The sequence below is a fragment of the Oryza brachyantha genome, chromosome 11, assembly GCF_000231095.2.
Source record: "Oryza brachyantha chromosome 11, ObraRS2, whole genome shotgun sequence".
NCBI lineage: Eukaryota > Viridiplantae > Streptophyta > Magnoliopsida > Poales > Poaceae > Oryza > Oryza brachyantha.
The window spans coordinates 1,272,579-1,293,515 of NC_023173.2; the positions used below are offsets into that span (position 1 = coordinate 1,272,579).

At 37.2% G+C, this 20,937-nt stretch overlaps 1 protein-coding gene across 4 annotated transcripts; it reads right to left on the bottom strand.

Annotated features, from left to right (window-relative positions):
* Window positions 1-1,221: 1,221 nt before the first annotated feature.
* Window positions 1,222-19,479, bottom strand: LOC102712396 (protein ZINC INDUCED FACILITATOR-LIKE 1). Of its 4 annotated transcripts, XM_040528847.1 has the most exons (18): window positions 9,228-9,500; window positions 9,099-9,111; window positions 6,379-6,419; window positions 6,171-6,231; window positions 5,958-6,060; window positions 5,761-5,863; window positions 5,631-5,684; window positions 5,486-5,548; window positions 5,367-5,416; window positions 5,213-5,288; window positions 4,338-4,538; window positions 3,720-3,807; window positions 2,751-2,836; window positions 2,558-2,665; window positions 2,183-2,227; window positions 2,012-2,100; window positions 1,500-1,543; window positions 1,222-1,325 (listed from the first exon to the last, which is right to left on the bottom strand). In XM_040528847.1, exons 1-18 carry the CDS (start codon window positions 9,453-9,455, stop codon window positions 1,222-1,224), a joined length of 1,557 nt encoding a protein of 518 aa, XP_040384781.1. In that variant the 5' UTR covers window positions 9,456-9,500. The 4 variants fall into 4 exon arrangements, with proteins under 4 accessions (XP_040384781.1, XP_015697995.2, XP_015697996.1 ...); XM_015842509.2 differs by lacking the exons at window positions 9,099-9,111; window positions 9,228-9,500 and adding an exon at window positions 18,966-19,479; XM_015842510.2 differs by lacking the exons at window positions 9,099-9,111; window positions 9,228-9,500 and adding an exon at window positions 12,822-14,309.
* Window positions 19,480-20,937: the final 1,458 nt, after the last annotated feature.

The window sequence follows — 20,937 nt, forward strand, 5'->3', positions numbered from 1 at the left end:
CAAAATATAATTTATGAGTAAAAAGTTTATATACATATTATTATCGATCTAAGTCAAGGCTGAAAAAAACTTTGGTGAAAAATTCCAAAATCAACTCCAAATTTAAGGTCAAAAAATTTAAATTTTGGCATATAAATGAAAAGATGGGGTGCTAGTTTAGTACTCCCTCCGTTTTATAATATAAGATTTTCTAAGTTTGCTTATATTCATATAGATGCTAATGAAAAACATAGTATAAATTATATATATTTATTAATTAATAAATTTAGACAAAGCTAAAAAATATTACAATATAAAACAACAGAGGTAAGACTTTGCAGCGTTGCGCATGCAGTAGAGACGAGATTTAAAGATGGATGGATGCAGATGTAACCAGAACTAATAAGTGCAAGGGCAATGCAGCTACTAGCGAAAAATGGATGGTAGCATGAATGATGCTAGAAGATTTACACGAGGCGAGTGTGGTGACGGCGACGAAGAAGAACTCCACGTAGGGGATCCGCCCTCCGCGCCTCGCCTTCCTCCGCTCCTGCACGCACCCCGGGCACCTCATTATCTCCTCCTCCGCCGCCGCCGCCTCCTCCTCGCTGCTGCCCATCATCTGCTTCGCTTGATCTTTTGTTTCAGCAACCTACCGCAAAGCCATCATCTCTCTGCTTCACTATTATATATGTTAATGCGTGCTATCATCTTAGTTTCACCAATGCCAAGTACACACTGCTTTACAAGCCGTCCGATCTGAAATCGACGGTCAGGATCGAGTCCAGCTTGGATGCATGTTTCTGCATATTACTGGGCTGGGACACTTTCTCTTTAATAAGAGTTTTGGGACGCCATAAAGTTAATTAAGAAGGAGCAAAATAATAGCAATGCAGTACTCTCGATATAAACAGTTTTACAGTACTTTGTTTTTTCTTAATAATGGAAGCTTTATTAAAACTCAGTAACTACATAACTAGGATGCCCATGAAAAAGCTAACCATTGATTTGGCCACCATTTACACCAACTATATATATTCCTTCCATTATACAACCATATATGGCAGTAATGGCACAAACTATACAAGCATCAGGAATGATCAACCCTCCCTTCTGTTGCTCCTGGGACTCCACATGAACATTATGAAAGGCATGCTTATGCCTTCGCCTCTCAGCCGGGTGCTGGGCTCATGAATTACCAACATCTGAAGAATCTAAATCTGTACTAGTATAACTGAATATCTAATTTGTATCTTGCTGTTCTGGAAAGGCCAGAAAGGGTTTGAAAGTGAGGATAAGTCCCAGGATCTCGAAGACGTTCAGAAGAAAGAACACCATCTGATCACCTGTATGAGCGGAAGAAATTTAGACAAGGGTAAATTATACAAGATCTCTACTATTCTAAAACTCAAATATTTCGCATCATTCAGATTTTACTCAAGAAGATAACAGATTTTGCTTTGTCAAAAAGGAATGAAAGGCATGCCATGCAAAATTTTACACAAGATAACGAATTTTACCAGGAAGGAAGGAGGCGTCCTGGCGTTTTTGTGCCCACGAAAACCTGCATCAACAAGAATTAATGTGGGATGGTACCGAAAAAATGCCTCGTGCAATGTTTTTAAAATTCCTTATAATTTTAAAAGTTATTGGAATATATCCTAGTTCAGAGGCAATTTTGCATCACCTCACTAAAACATGTGACTATAGTACTATACTGACAGTTGTTCATGACTTCATGGCACTCCTGGACCATATTATAATAATAAGTAACAGTATAATGAATAAACTCTTCTTTTTATGGAACGCAATGCCTATAAGGTCCTTCAGAAAAGGTCTGTGCGGAATTCATGATTGATGGAGAAGACATCTCCATTAGATACAGTATCAAGGGAGCACTAGTAAATCCAACATACTTTATGCACTTCATAGCTTCAAACATATTTCAGTTAAATATACTAACCAAGAGTTTTTTTAAAAATGAAAGTACACTCGTAAAAAAATTCACATAGTTATAATAAAGTACACTCACACAATGCCTGCCCCTGCTGGAGCCACTGCCTTGAAAAGGGACATTCCTGTCATTGCCAAGCCATTGGCAGCCCCTCGTTGGTCTTGAGGCTGTTAGTAGTTTTGTGATCATCTATCAATAGAAATTTTGTATAAAGTGGTGTTGAAATCAACCATTATTTTGATTACGTACCACAGCATTATTTTGTAGGATGAAACATCCTGTAATGATGGTAACCTATTATAGTATAGCATAGAAAGCTATTAGAACATAGTATAACAAAACTCTATCTATATATTAATATAAGACAAAATTATATTACAGTGATAAATACCAGAGACGAATAATTATATATGTACTATCTTGTCTTTTATTATTATAATCAACTCCATGTTCACCAGAAAAAGGTCAGATTTGATAACAATAAGTGTATATCATATTTATCTTATCTGTCAACAGACTTGGCAAATTGCAGGTTTTATAAATATCAAACCTACCATTTTTGCAGACTTGGTTCTGAAAATCATGCGTTTAGATTCCTAAAATTTGAGATGGAAATGTACTCACAGAAAGATTATTTTTTATAACTGATGCAATGTTCAGTACGATTGATACTCCAGGTCCTGATAGGTATGTCATATATGGGTATGCGAATAGAATAGGTATGCACGCAATCTGCAATATGAAGAACGGTAGGTAAGAGTTGCAGAACGAATAGAAATAGATACACTTCAACAACACAATGGAAACTCTTACTCACAGCTGCAATTCGAGAAGCCTTAATATGTCCTAGAACCTTATTAATGCGAGGATAAATGAAGAGTTGATACACAAGAAGACTGGCACCTGAAATAGAATTTCTATTACAAATAACAGAAAGTTGAGCCACAAAAAATGTTTCTAGATATAGAATTTGAATATTTTATGATTCTATCTGGCTTGCAAACACCTGCTAATAACACTTTCTGCAGATTGGTCCTTAAACTGGATACTATCATAATGTTGTAAACGGTACTTCAGGAAATATGAACAGAAAAATAAAGTTGAGTAATAACTGAATTATTGCAAGCCTTACAATATCTTGTCCTTGTTACCGGCTGTACCTATACCATTTAGTCCATGTATTATGTGTAAACCTCACTGGGTTGTACCTCTTACCAGTCCTGCTGTGAAAAAGTAAATTGACAAAAGTCGCCTGTTTACATGTGGTGCTCAACCAAAAACTACCCTTACAAATTTTGTATTACCAAACTTTCGTTCACTCTGGACGCAGCCAGGGCCCAATTACAACTAGAACTCCTTTTTTACCTTCTTGGTGAATCGGTGGCAAAGGCGATATTCATCTATTACTTACTTACATGAAAATCAAAAGCACAATTCCATATCCCTTTTTGTTGACCAGAAAACATTAGGCACATGTTACGCCTAACTAGTGTTTTCTTGCTAGATAGTCATATAAACTACCTAACCCACAGAATCAAAGTTAAAATTTTCCATATTAATGTATAAGCATTTTTTTTTTACATGGAAGAACATGAAATTCAGGTATAAGCCTAGAGTTGCTCATAAATCAGTTTCCAGTTGGTTTTATCTAAGCTCAAGTTTTTTTCAGTTTTGGCACAACAGTTTAACTGTCTTTGTCTAGGAAGAAAGTACAAGAAAATATAGACATCATTTTCTGCAGGATATTATCACTAATAGCACTGGTAAAGGCACAAGAAAATGTTACCCGTGATTGCAAGCACTTGACCCACATCCTCAGATGATAAACTCAGCCCACCGTACTTCCTGTCACTTTCTGCCCATAGAGAGAATATCTGAAGTTGATCCCACATAATGTTAGTACTAAAATTATAGGTTAAAGTTTATTTTAAACAAGTAATGCAGAATCTAGCAGAATATGCAGAACGTGGCACTAGAAGTCTGTGTTACAGAGAAGGATAAATCTAAAACCAATAGAACTACAGAAGCTACTTATAAACTGTAGAAAGTCTAACAGAAAACTGTCCGGTCTGTTTCACCAGTGACTAATACAAGTTGAATATTTTGTGCTAAATGCATTTTGATGTACAAGTTATTTTGAAGAAAATGTTTCATATTGCATCATCTGTAACTACAAATAATATATTTATTACATCATCTGTACATTTTCTTATTATAATTGTAAACTTGTATATTTATGGCATGATACATTCCAATAGAAAATCATGATTACACCAAATGTTATGTCTGCTGAAATGCATAGCTACTCGAGTGTCAATTGAGTGTAAACCGCAGGATCTAACAGTTTATATGCAAAGAAGTAGCAAACTCTCCATAGATGATAGCAAGAAGCCAAGAGCAATACCTCTGTATAAGCCATATCGTGAAAGGAAAAGACACAGTAGAGAATTATGGATGACATCAATGGCCAATTACTCAATAAGCTCTTCTTGCTGTTCAATGTACCATTTTGCTCAGCCTTTCCTTTCAGATCAATAAAATCGCTCTCCAAAGATTCAACGGTTTCATATCTATTTACATCAGCTTTATGCTTGTGTAATGTCTCCTAAAATACATTTTAAGATACTTTACAACCATGTATAATGTATCAAACAACCTATAGACAATAAGTGAAATAACCAAAGAAGTATCCACATATTCAAATCAAATGAAATCAAATATAAAGTTGGATTGAACATTACTCCCTCCAATTTTTAATGTTTGATGCCATTCACTTTTATATATTTAGTTGACCACTCGTCTTATTCAAAAATTTTGTGCAAATATGCAAAATTGTAAGTCATGCATAAAACTCATTTAATGATAAAACAAATCATAACAGAATAAATAATAATTAAGTAAGTTTTTTTAATAAGAAAAATGGCCAAATAAGATCCAAAAGTACCTACATCAGAATAGCAATTAATTTTGGTTGCTAACCGTGCTGCAAAGCATATACTCACTCAATTTCATAATGCAAGACTTTCTAATATTGCTTAGATTCATATATATGCTAATGAGCCCAGCGATAATACATATGTTAATGAATTTAGACATATATACAAATAATATCCATCGATCAATGGATAAATCTAAACAAATCTAGAAAGTCTTAAAATATGAAACGAAGGGAGTACTAACATTTTTTTTTCAGACAGAACTATCGAATGTAACTAAATATGTGTCAATTACAACTGTTTGCATATTTTGTGAAGTTAACAGCAGTAGCATCTGACTTACCGGCATCCATATGCAGCCTACGAGAACAACAGCAGCAAAGACTGATATGCATAAGCATGGTAAGAAATATGGGAACCTGACAGTTTTTCAACAAAAGTAAGTATTCTATAAATGAATCATCAAAAGACATTCTGTTGGCTCACACAAAGAATACCTTGCAAAGAGTGAGTCAGGTGAAAAGACATTTGGAAAATTCTCTGCAGGCTGCCATAAAATAAAGCATATTAAATTTCTTACTATTAGACTAACAATGTTTAGTTCTCTAATGCATACCTGTGAAAGGTAGCCTCCAAGAGCTGGGCCAATGATGAGACCTATTCCCCATGCTGTGCTAACCTAAATTCAAGAAAACAAGTTTCAGATCAACATAATGTAAATAAAAATAATTAATAGCACAACAATGTGGCACCGTATTTACAAGTGACAAAGCAAGAGCTTCATGTTCAGGTCGGCAAACTTCAATAGCATAAGCCTGAGAAGGGAAAATATAGATTGATCAACTACCAGGTACAACAACAAAAAGAAAAAACTTTCCAAATTTACCATACCTTTATTGGCCCAAGCAAACCATTTAAAGCACCAAGAAGAAATCTCGTAGCTATTGCCATCGAATAGGTGACACTAAGCCCAAATAAAGTATTAAAGATGACCCTGATAACAAGAAGTTAGTTAGAGACAGACCAATAAACAAAGTCATGCCAAATATCAACTATTATTTCATATGCAGAAGATAAACATTACTAACACGGCAAAAATGCCAAACACAACAACTGGTTTCCTCCCAATACGATCTGCTGCGATCCCCCAAGCAGTTGAAGTCAAACATCGGCCAAACATAAAAGAAGCACCTAGACACCAGTAAATAAGGAAATCATCATATGTGCCAGTCAAGGTGGGTACACTACTCATAGCTTCAGACTTGATCATAAATTTTGGATGAGGTTCATGAGAATTATACCCACAAAGCCAGCATAGAACCCAATGTCTTCTGTTCTTTTTGCAACATGCAAGTCTCTTATCTGTGTAATAAGACATGTCTTTAAGACTTAATAGCTAGAGTAAAGAAGTTAAGACATGCATATGTTCCCAGATATGGAAAAAAAGGAGATAAATTACTACAATAAAAAATAGATTTAACCATGAATAAGAAATGAAAATAGACATACCATGAAGTACAAGAAAGGGAACAATGATGATATCGGTAAAGCTGAAAAGCACAGGAGCAAAATTAGAAATATTAACTGTGCACCCAAAAAAACATGTAAAAAAGGATATGACGGGAACTGTGGCTACACTAAAAACTAAAAACATTTAAAACTTTTGTAGATACATAAGTAGTAATGATAATTATTCAATGCTGATAACAGGGTACCACTTGAGAACTTCTCTAAAAACACAATAAAAGATGCTGGTAAGAACAGGGATAGTAAAATATTGTTATGGCTACAAAATGATAGTGCCACTGCCAGTTGCACTTCAAATGAAGAAATGGAGAAAATTTGAAGTGCTAGATGCTTCCCATATTTCGAATGTTCCATGAATGATTTTTTTAAGCAATACTCTCCAGGAAACAAGACAGTCCTCAATATCCTCAACACCAGATAGAAAATAATGTTCAAGTAGGTTAATTAATTGCTTGCTCCACTGTTGTAGAAGAGAAAGACTACTGTTCAGCACAACCATGATGAAGGATCTCATGCAGAACAGCTTATGGAACCTCACCCCTAAACATAAAACATGTGCATGATTACAGCTAGCTAGATAGGGCACGTGGGAATCAAGTCATGCATCTATTCCAAGATGGTAGTTGCTGATTTCTCCAAAACAAATAGTCTTTATCTGTGCTCATTTGGAGTGGTATATAAACCTCTATTAAACAAGCATTACATCATTCAGGGAAATAAGTTAAGGTCATTTTTACAAATAAATATTGAATTGTAGACTGTAGGCTATCTAATCTAACACTGGTCTATGACATTTCAGTATATGCTTCTGCTGACTGTTGACTCTTTAGATAGAAGCCATGTACTGTTGTCATAAAATTTTCAGCAAATGAGGAAACACACATGAATGGCAAAGAACCTAAAAGGTGTGTAATCTCTAAATCAGTATCACCAACAGTCCCATCATTTGGAGATCCTATCAATGAAATTTGGTTGGACTATGACAGATTACAGGAACTAATTATGTGCCCAATAAGGTCTGAACAACTGGTACTATGATGTTACATGAATTAATTATGTGCCCAATAAGGTCTGGACAACTGGTACTATGATGTTACATGAATTAATTATGTTTTCTAATACTTTTCACACTGTGACATCCCTCAACAGTAAATTTATTAGTTAACATAATAGACCCCCAGCAACAAACATGTCACATTTGTGTAACACAACTCCTTTTCTTCTAATATACTTTTGCACGTTCGAGAAAAGCAAACATGTCACATGAACCAGCACATGGCATTACAAGTTTGCAAGCTTTAACATCCACCAGCCATCCGTGATGACCATGTGGTTGATATATGCAGTAAGTAGAGTTGGCGAATCCCATTGTAGTTGACAATTGCAAGCACTAAGCAGCACCGAAAATGAGGCAGTTAATTGTCTAGTTAAACAGCAACATCATGTCATGGTGTCAACATCCCCCGTTATCACCGAAATCTTGCTGAGGCAATTGATTTTCTTCTATTGGTCCTGTTAATCTGTTGTAGCGATTGCCCCACAGTAACAAAATAGTCGCAGCTAACATGATTGAACACCGACCAAACCCATTTGAAACAAATACGGTACATGGGACATTGCTGTAAGAAAAACACGTGTTCTCCTGTTCCTACAGTATGCTAGCAAGATTCCCTATGTTGGCGAGACAGTTTGCTAGTATTTCATTCGTACATTGGAAAAAAGAAAAGAAATCTTCCTATGTAAGAGCAAGTATAATAGCAAGCTATAAGCTGGCTATATGCTTGTGTGGAGGAGAGAGAGGATGAGAGAGAGTGTAAGCAGGCTATTAGCTTCTAGCTAGCTTGGACACAGGAACCAAAAAACTCTGTGAGAGTGACATATGGATCCTGAAGAGCTAACTAGTATATGGATGGGCTAAGAAAAGACTATAAGAAATATTATAGTCAGCTTGTGGGCGATATTATTAGCCTCGCCTTCCGTGGGTTAGAAAAACAAGAACTTTTCTCAGAATCTTGAGAGAGAACCAATCAAGGTTGCAGAAAGGATGTTCCATACCGGCGGTGAGACAGATCATCCAGAGATAGAGGAACTCCTTGTAAGGCAATCCCCTGTAGAGCTCCTTCTTGCGGTCGTAGGCACAGCCGGGGCAACCCGGGTGGTTCTCCCCCTTGAGCAATGGCACCTCCGCCTCCGCTTCCGCCTCCATCTCCCCCGGCGGGCAATGCGCCCCCACAGACTCCAACGGCGAGGAGGAGGAGGAGAGAATACCAACCAATCGCTACACGCGGCGGCCAAGAACAGAGAGGCGCAGGGAGGCTCTTCGGCTTCCCCTCTTATCAATCGGCAGGAGGCCAAGAATGGGCGTGCGCCGGCGGCGAGAGGACACCAAAGGCGGGTCCTTTGGCTCTCCAACCCAAATAATGGTAGAGCGCGAAGCAAGAAGAGGAAGGGCAACAAGAAGCTGAGGAGGAGGGCAAATCCAAAACGAAGTGAGCCGCGGTCGTCGCTAGCATTCCACGGCACGGAAAGGGATTCCGGAGCCCATTTTGCCACAAGAATGAATGAATAAGAACAAGTGGCCCAGATTGAGTTTGGATCCTCCCTCTATCTATGGAATTCATTTATCAGCAGCAGGAGAAGAAAACGAAATACTCCTTGCAACATCTGAGTAGACGCAGAGACGTGACTTGTCGCTACCGAACCTGCCTGTCTGGCCTAAGCAAAATCCAGTTGAACAAATTAGTTGCCACGAGCTGAAGCTTTGCGAAAGATATGGGAGGAAGAATGGAATGGAGCGGGAGGAAGGAGGGATGATGGCTCGAGGACGGTACCCCGGGTCTGGACGGCGCCGCCACGCCATCATCTTCCTCCTCGCTCTCGTTGCTCATGTCTTCTTCTCGCCGTCGCCGACACAATGCCCCTGCCGTCGCTCTCGTTGTGATTTGTGAATCAGTGAATGGAGTAGCTGGATTAATTCGACGGCAGCGAGCAGAGGGAACAGCGCACGGCGGGGAGGGCGAGGAAGCGACGCCATTTTTCTGGATTATTTTTTCTTTCATCTAATCGATTGCTTAGGACAGTTAAATCAGCACCATGCATGTAACATTTGCTTATGACCTACTCGCTCTTTCCACGAAAAACAATTCTTTGGTTTCGTATCCGATCATCCGTTTTATTTGATTTTTTAAAAAAAATTATTAAAAAATTAATCACACGTAAAATATTATTCACGATTTATCATCTAATAAAAATAAAAATATTAATCGTATTTTTTTCAAATAAGACGATCAGTTAAATATTGTAGTTAAAAGGTGAAAGATTAATTTATTTTGGGATGGACGGAGTACATTCAAATCTGTACGTGTTTCTAATCAATAGTACGTTCGAATTAGGTACATTAGTACATATATTTTGGACTTTAATTCTTTTTTCACACATTCACATTCCTACATCTCCCTAACATATGTGTTGATATTTATATATTTTTAATTATAAAAGATAGTGGTAAAAGTTGTTTTTAATGATCATGTTTTATCTAAAATGACGTAGGTTTACAGAACCGGAGAGAATACAAATGATACTGTCACATTTATCTTCAAATATTTGCTAGGAATTTCAGGAATGAAAAATATTCAGTGACCAATAGTGGAATTTTGACGAAAATGAAATGAACACATGCATGTAGGGTTGAAAGTGATTCGGATAATTTCCGCCCGACCGGATCGTTTTTCGGATTCGGATAGCTTCGGTCGGATAGTTCCGGAAATTTTCGGATTCGGATACTTTTTTTCGGATACGGAAACGAATACAGTACAGGTGATATCCGTCGGATAGTATCTGGATTTTTTTCCCGGATATCCGGACCTATGCATTAACCATTCAATCAAATCAGCTCGACCTAAAGAAGTCCATCCCAACGGCCAAACTAGTGTGTTCTGATTAACTGGGTTCAAGTAGTCTAGGCGTCCACGACCATACAACCGCAACGAATATTTCTTTTTATGGAATTAGTAATTACTTATATTTAAAAAAATTGATAAGTTATATACTTATATTAAAAAATAACAAGTTATATTTCTTCAATGATACGTGAAGCTTAGTTTAAGAGGTTTTTATGTTCTAATTAATATTCGTCACCATATTCGTTTCGATCTGTATTCATTCCGTATTTGTATTCGATAATATTCGATTCCGTTTTCATATCTGAGTTTCTGATTCTGATTTCGATTCCGACAAAAAATATAAAAACGAATACGATAGAACTGGTTTCCGACCGTATTCGATCTGTTTTCGATCTGTTTTCATCCTACATGCATGTCTATGGGTTTCATGCATCTTACTGCGTCATGCGCCAACAGCCATAACAATTGGACGATGTGACAAACTCTATCCAACTTGGGAGGCTCAGGTCCACATCACATATAGCTCCATGCATGTTTGGGAGCATGCATACTTCATTCACAACGGTCTTATTTACTCTTTTTGTCCTAAAAAGCTTAATCTGGAAGAGAACGTGATATATTCTAGCATAATGAATATATAATGTAATGTTGTTCGCATTCATTGTATTACGAAGGATCACGTATCATCCTAGATCGAGTTATTTTTTACGATGGAGTAAGTATGTCTTAACTCTCAAGTATCTAAATCTTCCACAATGCTTTTAGAGTGCCAATATTACAATGAATTGTATAAATATAAAATCCTTTTTTAGACCTGTATCCTCTATAATATTGCTTACCTACACGTGAAGTCGATAGCTTGGTTATATGTGAATGAGTGATACTGTAAAGAATCCTAACTTTCCTCCTTTAAAATGCAAAAGCTATATACACATAAACTAAATAATTGTTTTTAATAAAAATACTGTGAATTTCTAGTACTCCTATATTATAATGAACCTAAAGAGCGTGAGTACTACATTAATTATTTGCATGTTCCAAGCTCGTAGGCCAGGAATAATTAACTTTTTGCCACTTTTAGAAATAGCACTAACATATTTATCACTAGGCCCACGTGTCATAGACACATAAGGCCCCACGTGTCATAGAAAGCGGATGGCAAATATGTTAGGTGCCATTTCTAAAAATGGCAAAAAGTTAAATGCTCCCATAGGCCAACGGTTTAGGGCAAGTATAATAGAAAAGCCCACTATCGGCTGTAAATATAATCCACGTCATATCAAATTAATGTTACAACCAGTGTATATAGTAATGGAATCTAAATGCATACTCTAGTATCAATAAAAAAATATTGTATTATTATTTATGAGTCTGATGTGCACTATTTCTCCATTCCTATGCATGGCCCAGGCTGGTAGAGCACCCAGGCGCTTGTGTCCAGCCGGTGACTGCAGAAGCGCCCGTTCCCTTCTCTCACATCTAATTTCTCTCCTCTACGTCAAATCGAACTGACGTGTATAGGCTAATAGTCGATTATTGCACTTGCCCTTAGGTATTGATAGCGTACCTTAGCTTTTCATTACTTCCATCAGGTGTTACGTGCATATTCAATGATAGAGTCTATTATGGTTCTATTTAAGCTACGCCAGCAGAAAAAACTCTTTGTATAAAGTGCAGTCTCTCAAGCTGATTCTAGGCTTCTCATTTGCATTCCATCTGGTCAGCGTCTCTGATTAGAGTCAGCGCACGTACAAAGCAGATTTTTGGTTGGTTGTTTCCTCGTTTTATATGGTTTATGCACCAAGAGTCTATATTTTGCTAACTCCATACAAAACAACCAATTTTCTCTCTCCTATCGTCTCTCTTCCACGCCAGCGAGCATGCAACGATAGAGATGGCAACGAAAGGCCATTATACGTGCCCTTACGACCTATTAGCAAAAAAAAAAAGAAAATTCAACCAAACACTTCTTAATTAAGAAACGGCTCACAGTCATACAAGAGTACCTTAAAAAATCCTTAATTCAAGGTTTTGTTAGGAATTGTTGTCATTATTTTATATCCGCGTCTTAATTTTTTTCCCACGATCCAAATCTGCTTTACCGGTCATACCTATTTTCTCTGTCCAAAATAAATTTATTTTTCAGCTTTTTATACAATATTTGATTTTTGATCTTATTTAAAATATTTTTTATGTCATTAATAACACTTTATGTATGATTAATTTTTAAATTTTTTTAAATAAGATAAATGATCAAACATTAAACACGTAAATCGAAAATAAAGTTTTTTGCGACGGTAGGCAGCGTTAACATCAATCCACCTGCACCGCATGCCAACAACTCAATCTTCCCTTTCAACAAACGAAACATCTAAACAAGAAACAGAGACTAAACAGAGCATAGATGGCCGGACAAATGTGCGAATCAATCGAGAGTAGGGGAATCGAGAATCAGGTGCGCATGTGGTTGATCACGTGGTGTGGATAGATGATGCAAGAACATGTAGCTAGGTACGTAGTTACCTGTGCAGAGCGTGACGATCCAGACGAAGAGGAAACTCCCGTAGGGGATGCCGGCGCTCAGGGCCTTCCGCCGCTCGACGGCGCACCCCGGGCACCCCTCAATGCAGTACCCTTCGCCGGTGGTGGTCGTCTTCTCCAGCAGCGGCGCCGCCACCTGCTGCCGTTGCCGTCCCTCCTCCTCATCCATCGATCAAATCGATCACCAGCCGAGAATATATCTCTTTCTCTGCTCTTCTTGCCCGGACGGACGGATGGATGGATCTATGTACTCACTCCAATAACTATTCCGCCCTCTTTCTTAAATACTACTCCAATGTCTACTGCTTCTGCTTCTGCTTCTGCTTGCATATGGAGTACTCCATACAACTTCTAGTGTATTAAATTAATATTGACTTATGGGTAGTTGAGATCGATTGATCGATGGAACTGTGTGGTGTGGGGATTGACAAGACACTAAAAATCTGTAGAATAAATGGGCACGTGAGGCTCGCACTTAATTAGCTGAGGCTGATGAGGTGGATTCTGTTGTGCTCCGTGGCGATCAAGTAGCATAGGCTAGTTTTTAGAGAGCGCAGAAAACGCGGGAATGCCGGTCCGCTGGGGAGGAAGATGAGTTGAGACACGCTTTCCTTGTCCAAATTGATACTTATACGTACTAGGGGTATCATAATGCATAGGTCTAAATAGTGGTGAAAAAAATTAGGTACTCTCTTTTCGGTTTTTCTCTGTAATTTTGACTCAATTTATATAAATACTAATATATCTATACGTACATGTAAATTATATGTAATCCTTCCGTTTCATAATGTAAGACTTCCTAACATCATAGCTATATCTGTATCTATATCTATACTCTTATAAAAAGAAGTATCGATTCTGTCAATTGTTTCGTCCGTCACGGCCCATAGCCAGCCTGGAGCGCGCGGCCCAAGTGCAGGGGTGTGGCAGCAGAGTAGAACGCGGCAACGCAGAGCGCGCGGCCCACGCACGTCGTCTCCGTTCCGTGACATGGGCCGACCCGGCCTCTGCAGGCCTGCAGCCGCTCGCGCGTCGTTTGGTCGTCCTCGGACTAGGAATAACGTGGAAAAAAGACGCTGGATGGTTCGTCTCTATTTTTCTCTTTTTTTTATTGCTTAAAATTATTAAAAATCCAACGGTCCAAATTTATTCTATCAATTCATCCAGACTCCGATTGAGTTCGACCCTCAACATAGGCAAGCATTTAAATTTTGTTTTCTGCGTTGCTAGCTGTCCGTCCAGGTTGTGGGTTCATCCTCAGCCGTCAGGACATGTGTTTCTAATTTCTTTTTTCTTTTCTGCATTGCTAGCTTGTTTAATTTGTTTTCTTTTCTTTCTTGCATTGCTAGCTTGCTAATTTGTTTATGATGTTGAACATAGTTTACTATCTTTAATTATAAGCTTTTTTTAACATATGTTTTTTAAATTAATTATACATTGATTATAATGTATTTTTCCTGTTTCAACCCACAATTATTTTCAAAACTTATTTTTCAAATTTATGTTAATTTGAACAATTAAAATTAACTCCGGTATAACGCACATACATTATCTTTACTTATTATAAAAATAAAAAAAACTATTCCATTGTACGTTAAAAATATGCTATCATCAAAAGTAAACAAATAATTAAAAATTTATTTTAATTTGAAAAAAAAAATTTACTTAACCCGGTGCAACGCACGGACATTTTTTAGTGTATATATCTATATCTATGCTATTATAAAAACCGGTAACGATTCTGTCAGGAAATTTCGTCCGTCTGTGCTGACATGATGACATCAGCAGCAGCAGCGATTTCTTTGTTCTTTCCTTAATCCCATGCTGCTGGGCCCGGCTTCGAGGCCGTCTGGCCGTGCGCTTGGGAGGCACATGAATCTATGGTGGGCGTGCACACGGACAGATGGAGAGGCACATCTTTACTACTTTCACGTCGCACGTCTTTATTAAGAAAACAGAAAAAAAACACGCACATAAGCAGAGCACTCACGCACGCCGCATATCGCCGTCGCCGGATGTCTCACTCCTGTCGGGTGTCTCACCGACGTCATCCACCCGCGTGCGGGTCTCAGCGCGACACCCCAGCAACACACGCACGCACAAACGCTTTAATGGGGCAGCTGCGCACGTGCAGACGTCTCTGTCTCCTCCTCGCGATCGGTGAAGCCTCCTCCTCCGGCGGAGCCACCGCCGTCACCAACGAGCGAGCCTCTCCCGACCTCAACGCATCGTCGCGTTTCTCTAGGGTCTTCTCATCGGCCTTGCGGCGGTCGCCATCGCGGTGTCGCACAAAGACCGTGACTCCGGGGTCTCGGGAGCTCAGTCCATTGAGCCAGGATCTGGACGGCGGCCCTGTCGACCCCCGGCTCCCCTCCCCAACAGGAGGATGATGAATGCCTAGAGTGATGCATCCCGTCAAGGCGTACTTCTTCAATTTGCAGAATAACCCTATCGAATCGCTTATCCGATGATCAGATCGCCACTAAGGAGTAAAATTGTGGAAGATGACAATGGCATTTTAACTTGGGAAAATCAGAGAAATGAGTCTACTTGCGTTGCTTTAGAATGGCAATAATTTGCCGCTACTCCGAGTCTGGTTGCTCAATGAATCATCATAATTTTCCGGTGGCCAGATGGGGTGGGCATTGAAGACTAATGTCAGCCCAGAAGATAATGCAACAATTACTGATCATGACAGTCTTAGCATACTATGGGTCGTCACGATCGTCTTTACGCTTCTTCTTATAATTATATGCCAAAATTTTAATTTTTAGCCTTAAATTTGAAGTTAATTTTAAGGTTTTTTAATCGTACTTCTTTTTCAACATTTGCTTTTACATCACTAAGAACATGTAAAAGTTTTATCCCAAATTAATTTTGTTTGCACCAAACAGTAACCCTTTAATCATCCATAGTTGTATACTCAAAAGTCACTCGTTGCTATGTACGTGCATATTGATAATATCTTTACCTACTTAAAAGTATGAATTATTTCTATTTATTCATCTGCTATGTTCTCACAATACGTGGCCAATTAATTACATCAAATCCTACTTAAAAATATTTTTATGAGACTTAACAATCTATTAAATTATATATACATGGTACATGTGTATGCCATATATCTTAATTAAATTTTATACGGAATGACTTTTTTTTATCCCGTGGCAAAGCATGGGCATTATGCTAGTAGATGCTAATGAATCTAATGTATATATAAATTATATGAATTTAGGTAAGACTAGAAAGTCTTATAATATAAAACGGAGACAATATCTATCCATAGATGAATCTACACAAAGCTAAAAATAATTATAATATGAAACAAGGATATGTTAATTACTCTATAAATATGAAAATTTAAATTCAATTTGTACAAACCGTAAATAAAATAAACTCTAAGTAGTATTCATACTTATAATCATATTTATTTTCTTTTGTAACTTATATATATTAAATTTAAACTTATACGTTTATAAAGTGATGAACAGCGTAATAATCTATTCTATTGATTTTTTCTAACCTTTGTTAGTGTGATGACACGAAGGAACAGAGGAAGCGTTCATTAACAGGGATTAAACAATTTCCCCCTAATCGAAGTCGGAATTATTAGCTGCAAATCCTACCAACCTTATATGTACGTACGTCACAAAAATATTTAGATAAGTTTATTAATCCATCAATAGTCAATTAAAATCATATCGCTTCACATAAACTATTTGCTTACAAATTAAAACAACACTGAATAAATTAATCTTTTGAGCTGAAACCGACCGCAAGAATTAGTCCCCCTTCTGATCTTAAACCAGCCATTTCATTTGAGCAAAAGAAAAAAAAAAGGTGCGTTGTTATTTGTTAGTAGACTAATAGCCACGTACTGCTACAATTAAGTATCAAACAGTAAACAAGGGTCCTGGCCTGTAGCAACAAATTGCAGTCCACCAACTTAATTAGTTCTTATGGCATCAGCTTATTCGTCAGTCAACTTAATTCGACAGGTTGTTGGTACTTCAATTAATTTACACTCACGTTTGAGCAAAGCTAATAATACAGCCAACAACCTGGCTATACGGGCATATTCAACGATAAAGCTCATTATGAGCTCTATTTTAAATCATGTCAGCATAAAAAACTACTCGTACAAATGACAGTATATCAAGCTGACTTTTCATAATTACAGACTAATTAATTCTCCGTTACACTTCATCTTGTCAGCGTCTCTGGATTAGAGTCATCATACGTACAAAGCAGATTTTCTAGTTGTACTTTATGCGCCAAGAGTCCATGTTTTACTGACTCCATGTAAAACAACTTATTTTCTCTCTTCTGTCGTCTCTCTTCCACGTTAACGAGCATGCAGCGATAGAGACGGCAATGAGAGTCCTTTGTACGTGCCCTAAGACTCTTTATAGCATTTTCTTAACCTACTCATATAGTAGTTAGCTCTTTATCATTAATGCAGGACCCACTTGTCTCTCTCACATAGTTTCTTAGTTCTTGTGCTCGAGCCGACTATAAGCTTATAGCCCGCTTTTCCTTTCTCCTCCTATCTCTTTTCCACCTCAACATTTAGCCAATTTATAGTCTTCTATTATACTTGCTCTTACAGACAAAATAGATTTACTCAGGCCAATTGCCTCAGCCACGTGTCAAATTAAAGAAGAATAAATATATTTTTTATCTAAATTCGTAATACTAAATTATATCACTTATAGTGTCGAGTTTAAATACTTGTATAGTTACGAATGACATATGCATGCAAACGAATTATTCCCTTGGTCCACGAATCCTGGAAAAAACACATATATACTGGAAATAATTATTTGCATTCTCCTGTTTGGCCCTGCAGCTAGCGGCAGCACAAATATCATGGAATATTTCTAGATTATACACGAATATGATACTCAATTCTCGTTGGCAGTTAAGAGGGGAATTTTGGGCCTGTTTGGGGAGTTATATAGATTCTCAGAAGCTATGAACCGTTTGAAACTGCTTTTGGCAGAAGCAGTTTTTGAAAAAAGCTGCACCTGAGAGAAGCTCTCCAAACAAACCCATAATTTCATATATTAGATACAGCTTAAATTGTTTTTAATTATGTAATTACGTACTTGAGGACAACAGGAATTATATCAGGTTAACATCGCTATTCAGTATCATGAATTTTATACTAAAAGTCACTTTGGTAAGACAAATCACTTTGAATTTTTGAATTTAGTCATGTTTATAGAAAGGTATAATATTATTTTTAATACAAAATAAGTATACTACGAAAATATATTTAATGATGTATTTTAATGAAACCACAATTAGGTAATGAGAAATTAGTAAATTTTTATAAACTAGTCAAACTTTTTAGATGGTTGACTTAGAATAAATTCGACAAGACTTATAATACGAAAAACTACTTCAAATACATGGTTGAAACAACAATACACCCATACTTGTTATGGGCATAAACAAAATAGTGAATTACTTTCTTCGTACTAAAATAACTTTATCTATATAGTTTAAATTTGGAAAAATGTTATTTTAATTGGGATGGAAGGGTACTAATAGTAGGTGCTTTGACATAGTACGAATTAAGTACGAACTGGTTACAGTGCACTAGCTGGGCTGGTCCTGCCATTGCCCGGCTCGCTTTTAACCTCGACAGCCTAATTTAGTGACTTTCCAAAATTGAACGGTGGTTTAGGTGCACGAATTAATCACATTGATTTGTCGAAATTTCCAAAATTCATTGAGAAGGAACTTAACGATGGGAATAATTAACTTTTTGCCACTCTTAAAAATGACACTAACATATTTGTTATTGGACCCACATGTTATAGACATATGAGAACCACAGGCAGTGGATGATAAATATGTTACGTGTCATTTTTAAAAATGGTAAAAAGTTAAATACTCCTTAACGATGAGATGAAATGGTTAAGGGAGGATAGGAGAAACTAAACAGAACATATAACAAGTGCTAACTAGAGCCTAGATATATAAATGTTGAAATTAATTTGAGGTTTGAGAGACCGAGGAAAAGGAGAGAATCGGGTGATGCTCTGTTGATTGATCGTGAGAGTCCATGCATGCAAGAGAGAATTTGTGTGTCTCCATGGAGGGTGATCAGGTAGGTACCTGTGCAGAGCGTGACGATCCAGACGAAGAGGAAGCTCCCGTAGGGGATGCCGGTGCTGCCGGCCTTCCGCCGCTCGACGGCGCATCCCGGGCACCCCTCAATGCAGTATCCCTCACCGGTGGTGGTCTTCTTCTCCAGCAGCGGCGCCGCCGCCGCCTGCCGCCGTTGCCGTCCCTCCTCCTCATCCATCGATATGATCAAACCACCAGCCTCGCCGCGATATCAATCAATTATCAATCTCTTGATCGATCGATCCTATATATGCTATCTTCTCTTGGACGGATGGATCATCGATCTGATCTATATATGCTCAAATGGGCTCCATTAATTCACACTCGACCGAACTAGCTCTAATGATCGATCGGGAAATTACAATAAATAGAGAGTAAATTGGCACGTGATCGCTGGGACGTCGCAGCAGCAGCTAGCTGATGTGGATTCCGTCCTGTTCCGTGACGATCAAGTAGCCTTGCCTGTACCTAGATAGGAGCACAAAACGCAACGAACGGACAGCCCCGGCCAGGAAGAGGACAAGTTGAGTCAGGCTTCCCATTGTCCAAAAATATACTAATTATCTACTGGTGTATATATATATCATGTGAACTTGCAAGAATTCAAGTTGGAATTGTCCCCTGCCCTTGCTGCCAAATCTTTTGCTTGCACAGGCCCAAGATATAAAGATTTAAAACGGACGATGGCAGTATTTGTTATTGGTAAACATGAAAAAATAGGTAGAGAAACTAACTAACTGATGATAGATTGAGATTTGTTGAGATTAGAGTTGGTTGTTGTTTTTGCAACCTGTGGTTTATTCATCTGACCATGGTGGGCCCGGGTGGCCATGTTTCTTTCTGGTTAAATATTTTTTAATCCATATTAATTGTTCTTTACCACTTTTATTGAAATATAATTACCAACTTTCCCATCGTTCGGTTCAGTTAAAACAAATAATATGAAGAAGTTGATACGTTATTTGACAAATTTAAACGCTTCTAGTTGATATATTTTGAAACGAAAGGAGTGTACGATGTAAAATATACTTTGTTGAAATTTATTAATATATCAAACACACCGTCAACCTATTATAGATATAGTATATTGTTTAAAATGAAAAAAAATCAGTGGAGATACCATTTCTAATTATTGTTTGTGTACAAATGAAAACCGAATTAAGCTGACTGAACCCTACAGTTCATTAAATTTAGCCAAAATCATGTGTCTTACTTATTATTGGGTGGTGTTTGAGCTCTGAGATTTTAGGATTCAACGATTATTTGATTTTTTTATAACTGTTTAAGTATAAATGACTAAATTAAAAAGTAAAAGTCTTACTTCCGAGAGATCGGATAAGAAAATTTTTAAATAAAATACGACGATTTCATGTTAGGGATATAATTCAAATTTTAATATACAATGTGTTCAAATTATATTATTAGTTTTCTAATATGACTTTTACTTTTTTTAGAATAATTAGATTTTTCTCCTTTATATATCTCTGGTAAGTTGTAAAAAAATAGGTGCAATGACACATTGTATTTTGCTGGGTTAGAATCATCCCTCACATTGCATATTGTCGGTTGTTGTCTATGATTTTTTGAGATTTTTCGCATAAAATTTTATGTATCCGCTTTTATATTCTTAACATTTCGCATTTTTGAAGAACATCTGACACTTCTTATTAATAAATTAAAAACATTTTATGGATAAAACTTTTATATTTACAATGTGTAAAATAAACTACAATAAAAATCACAAAATCAACTAAAAAGTTTTAATTTTAATTTTAAATTTTGACCTACAAGCAATTACAAAGCAAAAAGCGGTTAATGACAATTTTTTTACCATTGTTATAGATCGTGTTTTTTCCGCTTTTTCGTAGGCTATATGAGCATGTATTTCGAACCGTTAATCGGTATATTTTTTTTAACTAAAGATCATATGTCCATCATATTTTATTTTTAATATTAATGT